The sequence below is a fragment of the Nesoenas mayeri genome (assembly GCF_963082525.1).
Source record: "Nesoenas mayeri genome assembly, chromosome: 1".
NCBI lineage: Eukaryota > Metazoa > Chordata > Aves > Columbiformes > Columbidae > Nesoenas > Nesoenas mayeri.
The window spans coordinates 185,824,010-185,841,431 of record NC_137541.1 but is presented as its reverse complement, the minus strand read 5'-3'; the positions used below and the strand labels follow the sequence as shown (position 1 = coordinate 185,841,431).

At 38.3% G+C, this 17,422-nt stretch overlaps 1 protein-coding gene across 2 annotated transcripts in view; it reads left to right on the top strand.

Annotated features, from left to right (window-relative positions):
- COG6 (component of oligomeric golgi complex 6) overlaps positions 1 to 12,637 on the top strand; it is a 53,923-nt gene extending 41,286 nt beyond the window's left edge. The window contains exons 15-19 of one of the 2 annotated variants that reach the window (XM_080351124.1): positions 278 to 445; positions 2,356 to 2,463; positions 3,919 to 3,972; positions 6,583 to 6,662; positions 10,278 to 12,637. In XM_080351124.1, coding sequence (XP_080207250.1) covers positions 278 to 445; positions 2,356 to 2,463; positions 3,919 to 3,972; positions 6,583 to 6,662; positions 10,278 to 10,425 — 558 coding nt within the window. In that variant the 3' untranslated portion in view covers positions 10,426 to 12,637. The remainder of the gene's footprint in view (positions 1 to 277; positions 446 to 2,355; positions 2,464 to 3,918; positions 3,973 to 6,582; positions 6,663 to 10,277) is intronic. The other variant, XM_080351125.1, reaches the window with a different exon arrangement.
- Positions 12,638 to 17,422: the final 4,785 nt, after the last annotated feature.

Below are 17,422 nucleotides of genomic sequence, written 5' to 3'. Positions count from 1 at the left end.
TCAAGATTGCACAATTACCAATTATCTAATCTGGGTTACTCTTCCGCCTGCTAGGTTGGATTCTGTTCTCAGGTTTTTATCCTTTTCCCATCACTATGGTAGCTGATCACCTGCTGACAAATCCAGTAGAAAACTGCTTTCACAGTTGGAAACTCCCATTTCTCTTTATTCTGCTTTGGGGAATAAATATGTGATAGAGACAGAATGAGCTTAGAAGCTTTGTGTGACATGATTTCCTTTCTCTTCACTCTTTTTTTGTGTGTGTTTGCTACTTCAGGTTCTGTCTTGTGTGCTAGATCCTTTGTTACAGATGTGTACTATGTCTGCTAGTAATTTGGGCACAGCTGATATGGCCACCTTCATGGTAAATTCGCTTTATATGATGAAGACTACTTTGGCTCTCTTTGAATTCACTGACAAACGTCTAGAAATGCTGCAGTTTCAGGTAAGCTTTCACAGCCCCAAAATAAAATGAACTTACTAGTGATTTTGCAGACTGTAAGTTGTGATGTGAACATATTTATCTTTGATAAAGTTGGCTTTGGGTCAATTCTAAATCAGAGAAATGGAATAGGATGGCTTCTTACAAGAGACCATAAGCAAATAGTTGGTATCAGAGCCCATGCTGCACAGCATCTTTCATTTTAAACAGACCAAAAAAAATATGATAAGGTTTGGTTTGGTTTAGTTGCAGATAAACCTGTATCAGTAAACATTTTCATTACCCTAATAGTTCTAATATTTATCTGCAAACTGTGTGAGAAGAAGCAAATGGAAGTTGAAAACTGAGATGGTCAAAAGGCTGACTATATTCTATTATGTAGTTAATACTTGATCATCATCTAGTTTATACTAGAATATTGTATTGCTGAGATTACTACTTCAGTCCTCCTTTCTACCCTTTTTCTCATTCTATTGATTTAACCTAACGTGCCAGGATAGTAGCACATATGTGGTACCATTTTGAAATGGGAATGTACTTTATTGACTTGGTAAGTCTTAGGCACTTATAGTTTTGCTACATTAGTATCTCTGCAATATATCTCAGGATAGTTTTTGGAGCTGAGGGCCTTGGAAAAAAAGTCACAACTTCTAATTTGAAGGCGTCAGTAAAGATTGGCTGTGAGCCATTTTTTGCTTTCTACTCCTAATTAGAATTTCTATCACCCTTTAGCTCTGAAACAAACAAACAGACAAGCCCACCAAACTGTCTGGGGCATTTCTAATTTCTATTATCAGAGTTTCTTTTTCACAGTAAATGTTGCAATTGATTTATTCTTCAAATAAGCAGTAAAACTGAATTTTATACATTATATACCATTTACTTTCTTCAAACATTTTACAAATACAGGAACAGGCTGAATAAATATCTTTAAGATTATACATAAGTAGGTTATTAAAGTGGAGTTAGAATGACATATTTAATACGAGAAACATTTTTCAAAGCAAAAAAGAACTCTCCAAGACTGTTAAAATCTCCAAATTGAAATATTAAGATTTCCCTCCTGATTTGAAAAGAAAACTGCATTTTTCTAAACAATTTTAGGAAGTAAAAAGGTGAGCTCTTCAAATATGAGACATGGAAGTCTTACATTTTACTAGAGTTTGGTATATTTTAAGTGTTTGCTTTTCTTTAGGATTGGAAGAAAAATAAATGGAATGTGGGGTAGTTATCATAAAAATGAAGTAATAATGTATGTGTACCCAAATATCTTTCCAAGACTACTCAAACTAAAAAATAATTGGTCCTGCTCTGACTGGATTTATTGGTTAAGTTTCTCTGCAAAGCAAATATTATACTAAGAATGTAAAATACACTTATGACTTTTTTTCATATGAAGATAATTAAAGCAAAATTGATAACTGTAATTTCACAATGTATTGTTCTTTCCGTTAACTTTTACAAATATGTGTTTATCATTATTAAATTTTAATCGTTACTGATTCTGATTTAATTTCAGTTTTATCTTCCTTTCAAATGACTCTCTTTTTCTTGTTCTTATCACATTTCCAAAAAACTGTAGGAAAATAAAATGATATAGCAATTTTTAAGATTAGAGCTTTGGTATTCTTAATTTTTGCTGCTGTTGAATTTACAAATACAAAAAAATAGGTTCTTCTGTTAGGCAGAAAAGAATTATCTATATTTTTACTGTTGGCTCCTGGTGATATGGAAGATGTAAATGGATAAAATAGTCATGCTCTGTGTATTTGTGGTTCTTACTTGTTTATTGGTCACTCTCCTTCTTAGTTGTATTCTTTCTTATTTGTGTTTCTAGACCTTTTAACCCCAGAGCTATTTCTCTTTAATATTCTCATGCACATTTTATGAACACCCTGTGCTTAAAATTTCAGATTGAAGCTCATTTAGATACACTTATAAATGAGCAAGCTTCCTACGTGTTAACAAGAGCTGGTCTAAGTTACATCTATAACTCTGTGCAGCAACACAAACCGGAACAGGTAAGCTTAAATAATGCACATGTTGTGGAAGTACTTGAGAACTAAGAATAACTATGGCACTAACATTTTTTGCAAATCAAACTTCTTCTGAAATCAAAACCTTTAGTAGTATCTGTTGTATTTTCACACGGGAGCAGGACTAGTGGACAAAGGCACCTTGCAGCTACAGATTTCCCCTACACTGTATATTCAGCAAGTCCTTCTGTGCAGCTTATCTGTGTAGCATCAACAGTCTCCATGCACCAGAACCTGTAGGTTCTCAGAATAACTGTGTAGGTAGTTTAATATGTTTCAGAAAGTGTCAATCTGACTTTAAAACGCAAATACTGATTATGTGTAGCACGTCTGTGGCAGCTAGAACATATTTGACCTACGTGCATGCAGCATTTGGGTTTCTTCCATTGCGTGCTGTAGCACCATACATGGAGTGGATCCATACCCTGCACCCATTAGACAATTACTGCTTTTTTCTTCTGTGAAAAAAATGGTGGATGAGTTCAGTAGTAATTTGAAATAATTTCTCCTTTTGTCCTCCTTCTAGCACCAAATTTTAAAAGTGACAACTTCAGATTTCTTAGAGTGAGCTGAAAACTGAAATTCAGAGCTTGTGCTCTTCCTTTCTTGTGAGACACAGTTGCTATGTGAGAGGTGTTAATACAGCTTCTCTTCCCTTCAGCTGGGCCTGTGTCCTTTTGTGATCTTTTGTAAAGGTGAAGAACAGTGTTTTCTGGAGAAAGTAAAACTCTGTTGGAGACTTTTGCATTGTTTCTTCAGCCAATAATTTTGCATAAAGTGCCTAAACTCAAGAGATTTTTATGTATAAAGATGAATAAATAAGTAATCTGATAAATAACTCAACTTGATTTCCTATTCATGAGCCTATTTCCTGTTCAAAACCAACTTCAAATCAACCAAGGCAGATTGTTTAATGGAATGTTGCAGTTTTTATTCATATCTGTCCAGCTTCCTGGCTGCAGAGGTGACATGACAGGATTTGCCAGGGCTCAGGCAGCACGTATACGTTGTAATGCCATACCAGCACAGAAGATTTACTGGGAAGCAAGCTCAAATTGTGCAGAGTCTCAGAACAGACACCAAGGGGATGTGGCCAATTTGCAGTTCATTTTTTATCTCAGACCTTTTGGAAAGCTTTTTTGGGTGTTTATCATGTAATGGTGAAGAAGGAAGAGAAGGACTTGAAGAGAAGTAATAAGAACTCAGTATTCTGAGTTTTTAATTTAAGAGCGCAGTAGAATACAAATGAACTGGTACAGCATTTCAGCATTGATATGGTGATTCAGTTTCCAAACATTTAAGATCCTGTAGCAGGACCAAATAGCAATTTAGAACTGAAACGTCTGTAGAATTTATGATTTCTTATGTTTATTTCATGTGCTAGCATGACCTTTTTTCTGTGTGTGTCCCCCGCCCCCCCCTTTGACTGCTGATTCTTAGGGTCCTCTTTCAAATTTGCCCAGTATGGACTCCGTATCTCTGAAGGTTGCAATGGTAAGCATTTTACAATTTCAAATTATGGTGGTGATGCTGTGACATGGGAAAGAATGCTATTAATTATGTAATACAGTAGATATTCATCTAACCAGTCATACTCTTTAAGAACAGGTAAATTACATCTCTGGGAATACTTTCTTCATTTGTAGTAATTTGACCACTTGAAGTAATAAATACATACATTATTTATGAACAGGCAGTAATAGAATATTAGTTTCTAAGCCTTGAGAAACAGAACTTTACTTACAAGAACGTTATCCCATGAGTCATCTTTAATTGCTAAAAGCAAATACTTAGCTCTAATTAGTTTTGATCACCAAAGTTTCTTTTCTGCCTGTGTGCTTTGAAATATAGATTCTGCTATCATTTATAATTTTAGTCCTAAGGCTTTGATTTTATGCAAATAGTTCAGCTAAACTCAGAAGTTAGGTGCTGGGTATATGTCACAGTTATATTTTTTAAGTTGAAAGCTACAATATATTTTAAAACAAATTATCAGCTGAGATTTTTTTCTTATAGTGTGTGAAGGCTATTTTGCATAGAGATAGCAATATCACAGTTCAGTACGCAGTAATATATGATCTGTCACTCTTCTTGCTTAGCCAAGTGTAGCTTTATTCTGGAAGTTTAACTGTAAATAAGGCCTGGTTATCCAGCAGTACAGATGTACCACCACGAAAAAAAAAGGGTCTTTTTAAAATACAATATTTTCTAAAAAAGGTTTTTTTAGAAAACTGTATGTTGAATCCCTCCTAATTGTGTCTGTGTAGCCTGTTTTCTTCCATTCAAGTTTTAAACTAGTGATCCCCAAGGTGGTTTGGTGAACAGAGCTCTGGCACAGAACACTCAACAGTATACTCAGATCAGCATGCATTCTTATCAATATTGATAGATTTTACATTTAAAATATCTTCTATTTATCATGGTCTTGTAGACCAATGACAGATTTAAAGACTGTGGCTTGAGGATCATCTCTTTAAATTATATGTATGTAACTCTGTTACCTATAGCAATCCATAATACTGTCACTTGAATAGTTAGAGAATAATCCAACTGTTTTATTTTCTTCATTACTTTGTTTAATGTCCGCTTGTGTGAACACACTTTAACCAGAATGGAACCTAGTATGCTGAAATCAAACCTACATCAATACCATCTATCAGCCTAATCTGTTGGCTTCCCAGGATTTAAAGCATGTGGAGGGAGCACTTGCAGGCAAATTCAGTGCCTCCCCACCTAACCTGAAAGTTTTTTAGGTCTCAGCCTTTTAAGTTGCTCATATGTCCTTTCAAATGCTGTTTAGTAACATCTGTACCTCCCTCTGAGTGAAAGCTCCCTTGCTTTCCAAACGAGGGCATGTAACTCCAAAAAGTTAATTCATGAGAACTGTGAATGACTTCGTTAGTCATTTTTGCCCATTTTTTGCACATTTAAATGATGGATGAATGTGGGTTTTAAGGTTTACTAGCTTGAGAAGATTCCCCCAATGTTCAGGAAGGTTGCCATCATTAGATAAAGATGGCTAGGGCTTTGCCCGAGCGAGTAATTCCAAGATGGAGATTATACAGCTTTTCTGCCTAACCTGTTTGGTGTTTGATTAAACTTTTCTGGGTAACCTGTTCAGTGTTGACACTTCTGGTGGGAATTTTTCCTCTTACTATCTAATCAGAATTTTCCTTAGTGCCATATGTATCCAATATTCCTCATATTTTCACCTGTGACAAAACCTGGCTCCATCTTCTCTATAGTTCCCCATTTGATCATAGAATCATAGAAAGGTTTGGGTTGGAAGTGGCCTTGAAAGATCATCTAGTTCCAACCCCCTGCCATGGGCAGGGACACCTTCCACCAGGCCACATTGCTCAAAGCCCCATCCAGCCTGGCCTTGAACACTCCCAGGGATGGGATGGGGCATCCACACCTTCTCTGATAAATAATTGAAGACAGCATTAATGGTCTTTCTTAGTGTTTTCCTCTCCAAACTACTAGAACCAAAGTACTGCCATTTTTTTCTCTGCTGTATTATCTGGTGGAGGAGAAGTAGGCCTAGAAGCAGTTCAGGGAGCCTGAACTAGTTTCCTTGCTCATGTTTTTTCCAGCATAAGTGCTCATTAGATTATTAAGCCAAAAAGTAAGAAGAAATGTGTAAAAAGAAACATGTGAAAAGAAACATGCAGCATTTCTAATTTGGACGGACTAGATTTCTGTCTGGAGGCTACTGTATTCCCTCTGCACTGAACATACTGGGTCTGACTTTCAGAGGTACAAGCATGCGTGTACCAGCTGCATAGGAAACTTAGATAGATAATTATGAAAGCTGGATTCTTATTATTTGCCCCTCCACCCTTTCTCCTCAGAGTCAGAAACTTAAAACTTTGGTGACAAAGGTGCTGAAGACATTTGGTTTGGATTACAAAGTTCTACCTTAAAAATGTGTGTATTATATTAGGCTCCATCCTAAATATATAAAAAGAGAAATGTATATCAAATAAGAAGGTACAATTTTAATGTAATCACTTTTCAGAGATCTGTGTTTTTACCTACTTTCATCTAACAACAGTTTTTTAATAGGTTGATCTCATATTCTCTTTTTTCCCCCACTCCTAGGCTCAGTTTGATCGCTATCTGTCTGCTCCAGATAGTCTGTTAATGTCCCAGCTGAATTTCCTTTTGAGTACCACTGTGAAGTAAGTACTTTACCTTCGAAGTTCTATAATGCCTGCATAATGATCAGAAAGATTAATTTGATTAGGTTCTAGTGGATTATGATGAGAATTCAAGTTATCAGCTGTGATCATATTTGCATTGACATTCAGGTCACAATTCAGTTTTGTTCTGACTCTCCTCTTTTTGAACAGGCCGTGAGGAATATGTAATTCTGTTACTTTCTGAAATAGTTACCCTTGATGTAATGGACAGCATCAAAATGAATTACAGCCATCTATTTTGAACATATTCTGCTGTGTTGGCAGTTTTTTGTCAACTTAAAATTGTTCTAGAACTCTGTTGTAAATTGTTTTAGAACTATTTTGTAAGCATTCCAAAGGCAGATGAAATATATAGTTCTCTACTCAAGATTTCTTTTATCCCCACTGCTCGGTCAGGTCTAGAATTTTCAACATTGTTGTTTTCTGGTGTAGAGCACTGGCATTCTGTCTCGTTGAATATTGTGCTGAGATTATTTCACTTGTCACCTGGTGTGTTGGTTTTTAGTGATTTCTTCTTTGAAGTATGGAAGCGAGAACTTTTATTATTTAACTCTTCTCTTGTTTTTTGAATGTAACTGAACCCTAGGGCTAGGGAAAGTGCCATGAATTTCTTTCCATTAAATGTGAACCACATGAAGATATTATATAGTACTTAAACTCAGAGAACTATATGCTGGACTGATCAAAAAACTTCTCTTGACATAGGTTACAGAATATACTGGAAGTTGGGCCTAGCACATCACAGTTTATGTAATGCAACAATATTTGGGGTCTCGTTATTAGTACCTGTCCTCAGAGGGGTTGTGTGACAACATTTTGCAATTAAAAAATCACTGATGTCAAGGGAAAAAATTTTATTGTTGGGAATTGAGAGTAGTTCAGTTGGAAGGGACCTATGATGGTTGTCTACTCCAGCTGCCACGTTCTCCTGCTGTGTTGTCCAGGTTCTCCTCATCCAAAGACTTCCAGTTTCATGCCGTATCCCTGGTGCGTGGCTTGGGGGATGTTGGTGCTGTTCAGTAGTTTTTTGGGTCTCTCTTCTGCAGTCACTGTTCCCGCAGCTCAGCCAGCAGCGCTGACCCTGCTGTGTGAGAGCTGCTCTGCTCCGTGGTCTAACAGATCTAACAGAGTAGCTTGAGCTGTAACCCCAGTGAAGCGTTGCAACTTCTCCTTCTAGGTGTCAAGCTATTAAACTTGTATTTTAGCTCTTGGTATTTTTTTTAATGTAGATCTATTTAAAAATCATAATGGCAGTGAACATATTTTGAAAGCCTCAATTTTTCACTGCTAACACAGAACCAATTTTTCAAAGATATGCTTTAGGCCACTGTAAAGGCTCAGGCACAGTGAAATTACATTGACTTAATAATTTCTTCTGTCAAACGAACCAGGATAAACTGGTCATGTATGCATTCTTAAGCCTTATCCCATTGACAAGCTTTTTAAACCTCTCAGCGCAGTTTAAGCTGAATTCATGTCATCTTGCAACAAGGCAGGTGAGAGGGGAGCCTGTGTGAGGTTGGTTGCTGTAGCTGCTCCAGCTCAGCTGGCATGCAGGAATTTATTAATCTGCTATAAATCAATGCTATAGGTCAGGTGCTGCTCTTAATTAAAAAAATAAATTCTGCTAGCCCCTTAGCCCTTTGGTTATGTACCTTTAAACACAGGCAATGCTTCTGAAGTTCAAATACCTATTTACAGAGGTTCATGCTTGTAGAATCAGGGTCTTAATAATATTTTTTGTAGCAAATAAACTTTCAAATTCAAAAGTTTCTCAAAATTCAAGGAAAACATTTAACTGGTACTAGAATTTTAATCTTTGGCCATAGTAGTTGAAATTTTCAAGTTAGTTTTGCAGATGTTTGCTGATTTTGAAGATGTCTTCCTTGAACTCACATAACTGTGATCCACTGGTGAGCTTGAACCCAAGAGTTCTTTGTTTCTCAAAACCAGACCACATGTTTTTGATAAGGGACCAGCGTATTAGAAAGTCATTGGAAATATTTAAGCTTTACAACTATGAAGAACATTCCTTCCAACATTTGCGAGTGCATGCTCTTGTCTTTCAAATTCCTTCGCTCATTTAAAAAGTTCTAAGCTATTTATTTATGTGGGTTTTGGTCTTGAAAAGCTCTTTTCATTTGTGTTGGATCACAGAAACTGAATGCTGGAATTACTGTTTGTAGAAAGTGCTGCCATTTGTGTTAGTGATAAAATGTATCATGTCGTTATGGCAACTGAAATCCTAATGTACTGATTAATGACACTGACATTATTTGATGGAAAGACTCATTTGATGCTGTTCAGTCCTCTGGAATATTTTAATGAACTTTTTCTTTCAATGTAGTATTATTTGGTGCAGTACAGTTAGTTTTTATACAAACTCTATATACAATGCTTTCTTAAAAGATTGTCCTGTTACGGTAGGTTGGTGGTCCCAGACTGTGATCAGAGACAGTTGTTGTACCTGAACGCCTTGGATGTATTTCCCTTATAACAGTGTTTCTAGGTTTACTATTATAAGGCCAGTCTTATTTTCAGGTATTCTAATAACTGTCAGCTGATCCCGTATATCAAAAAACTGGATACTTTGCATCAGAATATGATGCGGGTTTTGTCTCTTAAACTTGTTTCTTATAGCTTCTGTTTCTTAATATTTCCTGAAAAGACAAAGCCCTATGCACTTTGAGATTTCTTTAACTGGTCAATTCTCATCGGCTGGTGAATTCGGCCCCGATTTTAGTGGATGTGGTTTTGGTGACTTCATTCCTTTGCTGTGTATTACAGCACAGCTGAATCTGGATTCATGGTTACCTTGGTTTCCTCAGCTTTTCCTGGTGTTCCACTTGCAGGGGCTTGGCTGTAAAAATAGTTGTAATTGCTGTTTCTGATAGATAAAAATGCATTCACAACTCTAAACACATCACCATGGTGATTAAAGTAAACTGATTCAATGGGCAACATAAAATAAAAATAATAGTCTTCAAAAATTATTGAATCTGCGGTTAAATTTTACATCAGGTCTCTGTGCATTGTTACTCATTTAGATCTGGGAAAATAACAGGACGCAGACTTTGTACCATTCTCGGTAAAAGGCTGTAGCAGGTTTTAAATCTCTGACCACTATCACTTTCAGCTCTTCCTTTTTGACCAATTATGGAATCAGGTCCTGTTAGGATAAAGCAAATGGGATGTATTTGCTGGTAGATGAAAAAATGTGTGTATTTACAAAGCACAGCAAAAAAACACAGCAAGTAGAAGGTGAATCACTATTATCATCAGTCTTGAAAGATGCAGAGACGTGCAGGTGAAAAACCAATGTACACAAATTAAATCCTTCTGTTTTTTTCATGATTGCAGTAATAAAGAAGCTTATTTCTTGGTTATCAGGATCACGTATGTGAGTTTATCTATGTATGATGAAGCAGCTTTATTTTGTTTTAAAACATTAAGCTATTTTTAAGTAAAAGGGTTTTTTAATGTAACTGACACTGATTTTTAATGTGGGTTTGTAGTGTGTATCTTTAATTCCTTGTGTTTAGTACAGTTATATTCCCTATGATTTGCAAATAATGTTTTTGTTTTGTTTTTTAGAGAGCAGATAATAAAACAGTCAACAGAACTGGTCTGCAGAGCTTACAGTGAGTTGTATGCAGCTGTGATGGATCCTTCAAATGGATATAAGGATCCAGAAACCATACTGCACAGATCTCCTCATCAAGTTCAGGCACTCCTTTCATAGTCTTGCTTCCCCTAGATTTATCAGAATCCATTATTCTATATTTATTCAATATTTACATCGTTATTTTTCTGTTTTGAATTTTGATGTGTAGCTGTATAGGTAAAATATGTAGGAATGCAGTTTTGTTTAATCTGCTTGGTGGAAGTCTAGTCTTTCCTGTGTCTTTGAATACTGTCTATAGGCCAGAAAATAGAATATAGATTAGAAATTATTTTAATATATTCCTTTAATGGAAATTGACCTTTACAATATGCAATCTCTTTGAAAAAGAGTAAAGGAGAAAGAAGCTTTTTCCTTGCTGTACATAATCCTTTCAACTAGAGGTTGAGCCAGTGTCTCTTACAACCTCACCAATATTTTTATTTGTTCTTTTCCCTGTCCTTTCACTCTTTTTCTCAGCCTATCATCAGTAGTAAATGCTGATAACCATAATTTTAATACAACTGATATACTTTGATTTTCTCAAATCCATCACTTTTACAGCTCATAAATAATTTCAGAATATTTGATGTTGGTTTTGAAATCCTGTTGATTAAACCTTTGAAGCAAAATATGTTTACTTTTTTTTTTGAATCCATTATTGTTGCTAGTTCTGTTATTGTCTGTAAGAAAAGAAATATTTGAATTACATACATGTACATAATCTGGAACTTAATACTTTAAGTTATTTGTACGATTTGGTTTTACTGGGAGGGTTTTGTTGTAGTGCAATGATTCTGTAGGAATCCTGACATCAGTTGAAACTTGCAGATCCCTTGAGGCTGGGACCAATAACAGTGTAGGTTATGAAGATGGTTTTAATTAGTTACGTTCACCTGTGGCAGCCCCAGGTTGTTCTGGGAATTGTGCGGAAGCGCCGGGTGTGTGGTTGTTCCAGGCTGATGCACAGGAAGCCATGAGGGAAGCTTTTGTTTCTTTCCTCCTGCCATGCAAAGCTGAACCCGCTCTGTGTAGAAACCATAATTATATGCTTATGATTCAGGGGACCTTTGCTTCCAATAAAAAGAGGGAAATAGATAAGTAGGACAGTTGTTCTCTGTTGGGTCTTACAATTTTCCGCAAATTCCTTAACGTATTGTTTTTTCAGGAAAGCCTTGTTATAGAGAAACCTTCAGGAAATAAAGACTTAGTAAAAGGAATTTGGGGTGCTTTAGGGTTAGGATTTTTAGTTGTGTGTGTTCTTTTTATTTTTTAAGCATAATTTAAGATAGCTGTTTCACTGGAAGTATTTCACTTTTTTTTCCCCCTCTTTGGTATTTTATGGGTGCCACAATTATTACAGTTGCCTGAATTTACACTCGTATTAGATGTGGCTTATTTATATACATCAAGGGGGAGATGAGCAGTCATTCATATTGAATAACTTACATATTTTATTTTTATCAGTAATAATATTCCCCATATAAAAATATATATACTTAGCGGCAGCCAAGTCTGCAGTTTAGCATATGCTTGCGAAAGAGCCAGAAATAGAGAAGAGCAGCAGCAATGCATTTTAGTCTTTTGGAAAAATCATTGCACAAGATGTATCCAGTGCACTCAGAAATCAGTTTCCTTGGTAGTACCACAATAAAGCAATATCTCCTTTTCCAAATGGGCATAATTTGTTTGTATGATAGAGATTTGAAAGCGTAAGTGTCCCTGGAGTTATGGGATCAGTCAGAAATTCTTCTGTAAATGTGAATGTTAGATTTATTCTCTTTATAAACTCCAGGCCTGTTAGAAAATTCTAGAAGCTTCAAAAAGCTCTAATGGAAAATTATTCTCTTTTACTAGGTAAGGCACTTGAAATTACTCAGATTTTGCATTACCGTAGTATATACTCAGAAAGCTGTTCATTGTTGCTTAATAATGTTAATATTGCTTAATATGCCTATAATTATTATCTAATATGTGAAAATTACATTAGTTGTGAAAGGATTATAAATTAGCTTGTTATTAGATTAACATACTCATAAGAGTGAACTTTTTCCTGAATTTGCATTCAACCTCAGTCTCCAATAACCAGTCAGTAGTTTGCATGAGGATTAGTAAGAACTTGCTTCCTATCTTTGGGTCCATGTAGAGACTTATCCATGATTTTGTCTTAATAAAAATGCAAAACCTATAAAAGTTGTAACTTACAAAAGTTAAAGCCAATCACTAATTCTGGTCTGTGCAATTGAAGTAAATGACAAAGGGTCACAAATGAGAAAGAAAGTAAATAAAAGCATTTGACTTACTGAATTCTGTCTTCCATGTTGTTATTTCCTCTGCTTGCCTTCCTAAGAGGAGGAAGGAAAGCACGATTAGATTTTAACCTGCCTTTTCTAGTTTGGCATTTCTTACCCTTTCACTTTACAAATTCCCTGGATTTCCACACCAGGAACCGTGAAGCTGCAGCCCTCCAGTTGTTCAGTCAGATCACAGAATGTCCTGAGTTGGAAGAAACCCACAAGGATCATCGAGTCCAACTCTTGTCCCTGCACAGGACAACCCCACAGTTCACACCATGTGTCTGAGGGTGTTGTCCAGTCTCTTCTTGAACACTGTCAGGCTTAGGGCTGTGACACCTCCCTGGGGAGCCTGTTCCAGTGCTCCACTACCCTCTGCGTGAAGAACCTTTTCCTAATGTCCAACCTGAACCTCCCCTGGCACATGTTCCTGCCATTCCCTCGAGTTCTGTCACTGGTCACTAAAGAGAAGAGTTTGGTACCTGCGCCTCCTCCTCCCCTTGTGAGGAAGCTGTAGCCACCATGTGGTCTCCCCTCAGTCTCCTCCAGGCTGAACAAACCAAGTGACTTTAGCTGCTCCTCGCACGGCTTCCTCTCCAAACCCTTCACCAATTTCGTAGCCCTCTTCTGGACAGTCTCCAGTAGCTTCATACCTTTTTTATCCTGTGTTACCCAGAACTGCACACAGTGCTCCAGGTGAGGCCGCACCAGTGCAGAGCAGAGCGGGACAATCACCTCCCTGCCCAGCTGGCAATGCTGGGCTGGATGCACCCAGGACATGGTTGGCCCTCTTGGCTGCTGGGGACACTGTTGGCTCATGTTCAACTTGCTGTTGATGAATTACCCATCAGTGTTGTAGTAAATGGAATAATTCTGGGTATTGGTCCCAGGTCCATATTCAGACCAGTTACTGCAGGTTTGAGTTGAGTATCTCGGTGCATGAAGAGATGCTTACCTGGCTGGGCTGAGTTAGTCAATTCTGAGAACAGATGCCTAAAAAGCCCCTTTTTGTATTGTCTGATGCAAGGAGCACTTCCGTGGAAAGTTAGAGAGCTGGGTTCTGCGCCAAAGGAGTTTGGAATCAACATCTCTTGACTTCCTGGAGAGCAACCAAACTCCTGGCTATTGTGTAGCATGAGATGGGGCAGGTCTTGTTTCTCCTCTCTTGAATTTAGCAGCTGTGCATAAATCAATGCAAAATATGAGAGGCATGAGATAGAATAACCAAGGAGGAGTTTGGCCCTGGGATATGTATGTGAGGGCTCTCCTGAGGACTCCAAGATCCTCCAGTTGTTATGCAGGGGCCTTATCTTTGACATCCAATAGGTGAGTGTCTGAAACAGAATTAAAATCCCAGGACTTTATCACCCACAGAATATCCAGCAAACAGCAAGTGCAGAGTTTGGGTTGCACCCAAGGTGGTTCATCCGCACTGGTGACAGTACCTCTGTGTTCAGTTGTGCGTGTACAACTTTCTCCTCCCCTATGGAAATAAAATATAAAAGTTGCATTAATTCTAGCAAGCACACAGCAGCCCAGAAGAGCGATTTTTTGTTTTCTGTTACGGGGAAAGAGAAACTGGGGAAGGTTTGGAAAGGTGATAATACATTTGTTTTGCAGCATTTGCAGAGTGTTCCTCCCTATTCTCTGAGATTTATGACTCTAGCCCTGCATTTTGTCTGTTAATAGTCTCAGCTGTAATTATTTCTATTAAAGTTTTTGAAATATGTATTGGAGGAAAATACTTTCAGAACCACTAAATTTTCCATTCATTTAAAAAACTGTAGCTGTTCTTTGATCCTTTTGCTTGCCTTGCTGAGTCACTTTGCGGGCAACCCAGCAGCTGGGAAGCTTATAAAATTTTGAAAGTTAAACAAAGGGGTTAGACATATTTCCATGAGTAAAACACACCCTCCAGAAGCAGCACAGACATGGGCGTGGGTTTGTTTGAAATCCACTGCCACCTGCTTCGGAGGGCAAGCACAGAAAAAGAGCCATTGGCTTGTGCTGAGGGCAGCAATCCAAACCAGCCATGGTAGGGTTAGATGCCGTAAACAGATGTTAAATTCATGTTATGTTTGAATAGTTCAGAGAATTTATGAAATGTAGATTAGAAGAAACTATCAGTGGAAGTAAAAGGTATGGCATGTAAGTGAACCCCCTTGCATGATGGATTTACTTGTTAAAGCTTTACAGAACCTTTGCATCTTTTTACCACCACTCTTAAGCACTTTGCGATTTAAACTTCAAGAGGCAATTCTAATCCTTGGGTAATTCGGAGTAAAATGAGATGCTTTGAGTCACCCAGTAGCATACAAAGCAGTAGTTGAACTCAGAGCCAATTTGTTTCTTGGAAGAATTTCAAAACATGCGAAATGAATATAACTTGGATGTTTGTCCTGAAGGGTAGGAGAGGCAATGCCTTTCATATGGCAGGACCAGGCTTCTCCAGCCATCCACTGCGTGGTATAAAGCCAAACTCAGTTTTTGAGAATCAGACTACTTCTTCAAAAGTTTTTTAAAATGCATTTTAAAGGTGAGCATGTGCTCCTGCACTGTACTAAACCGGGCACTTGCTGCCCAACTGGGTTGCTGGGCTGGTGCTCCAGTGGGGGTGTTCACAGTAGAGGTGGCTACCAAACGCTCAAAAGGTGGGTGAACCTCTTGTCACACAAATGTCTTCTTCTGATACCCCAGCTATTTACCTCTCCAAGTAAAGAGCTTCTTTATGTAGAGGTGGTCTGAAGAGAAATGAGGTAAACCAAAGACATTGCTTCTGTCTGCGTCTTTGGCCAACTGTTCAACTCCTCAAAGATGATGCAGGTAAATCTTCAGTAATCTGTAGAACCTGCTGGTGCAAAGCTATGGAAAGACAAAGTGCAAAGAAGCCCTTCACACCTGAATTCGTACACTTACCCTTTTTCTTATGTATGTGAATGTACTTGTGTATGTTAAGGCCTAAATCAGGGTATTATCCCTTTGCTACAATTGTCTGACAGACTTTTCATACAATGAAAATAAGCTTTTCTCTTAAAAAAGAAAAAGTTCATTTTGGCTAGCTTGCTTAAGCAGTAAGGAAACCTTGATTGAGGAAGTTATGGCCAAAGAGTGTTTGATAGATCACTGCAGAGCAGCTGACAAAAAAGAAAAAAGACTGTTGCATGTTTCGTATTCAGACAATGAAGCTTTCATTTGCTGCTTCGTGCACAGATGTGGCATTGTCAAATTGCAGGAAAATGCCTGGCAGACTGTATCACTGACTATATTTAGGGAGAAAAAATATTCAGAACACACTATTTATAGAAGCCACACAAATAAGCACAGAGTTCTTATCAGCCAAAGATAACATTAGTTGTGATTTATCAAAGTAATCTTTATTTTATGGAAAATGGATAATAGGGTGTAATTTAATCCTTTGTGAATGTAATGTATATTTCAAAGGGTTCTTTTTTGTCGATAAAACCATTTGTTGTACTTGTTAAACTAATTAGTCTTGTTGCTGTTCCTTAGGACAGGATAAAAGATGCCCGTTAATGAAAATGGGGAGGAGAAGACGGGTTTGAAAGTTTGTGAAATATTTTGTACTCCTTGCAAGCCAGTTTTCTGATCAAAACGGGTTCTGCCTCCACCTCTGCGAGTCTGTGTTAACTGAGTTTGTGCAGACGTTTCCTTTTTTCAATTCCAAAACAGATTACCCCAAAAATTCCCCTCATCTCCGGGTGGTTCACCTGCTACAGGCATCAGGGGCTGCTCCAAGTTCCCTGGGTACCGATGCTGGCGTGAGCCGCTGTGCCTGCGGCCGAGCGCCGACGGGGAAGGCGATGGGGAAGGCGACGTTCCTGGCCGCTTCTCCCTGCCCTTTGCATTTTTTCCACCATGTGCAAACACATTCCCGGAGTCAAGGAGAAGGCGAAAATGGAGGAAAACAGAGCTGCCTGGGTGCGTCCTGCACGGGTCCCCGTCCAGCCACGCGTCTGTGTCTGGGTGAGGGCAGGTTTGCCGGGCAGAGCGCGGGGCTGAAGCCGTGCTGGGTCTGGGCTCTGTGAGAGGCTCTGGCAGGGGTGCCACGCTGCAGAGGCAGGACATGAGCTCGTGGTCTGCCTCTGTAGTTGACCTTGAAAGCGCAGAGTCAGAAGTGGGCAAGAGTCAGAAGAGGACACATATTATTCATATTATTATTTTTTTTCTTAGTGTTTTTGATGTCCTTGTTTGCAGTCTAGCAGCCTTATGAACTTTTAGTAGGAATTTATGAATGATTTTCAGAAGATTGCTCTTTAAAGACTGGCTAAGCTCTTAAAGGTCCTTTTCCCATCTCAGAAGACACCTCTCAGAAGGACCAAGTTATGGGGAAATCCTTAAAGAAAGGCCTTGCCCCTACTGTCTGTGCCAGTTGTGTGGTCATCCCAGTTCCTTTGTACCCCCTGTTGTAGAAACTGGCAAAATACAACACTTCTAATCCTAAGTTATTGCATCCAGAAGTTTCACAGGTCCTCAAAGCTCCTGTAGGTGAGGTGAGGTGAGAAGAATCCTTCGTCATGCTTCCAGCTCCCCTGGCCCCGTTGGAGAGATCACAGAGCAGATCTGCCTTTTCCAGCTCTCCCCACCTTGCTCTAAGGACACCTGCCTACTTTGTTAGGACACACTTGTCCCTGTTCATGAAGGATGTTTTTTTTGCTGCCTCTATTACCACAGTCCTGAGCACAGGGTAGAGCTGTCTGGTTCCTTCTTGGCTGGAAAGAAATAACAGGCAAATTACCAGAGAAGCTGCTTGGTTTGTTTAGATG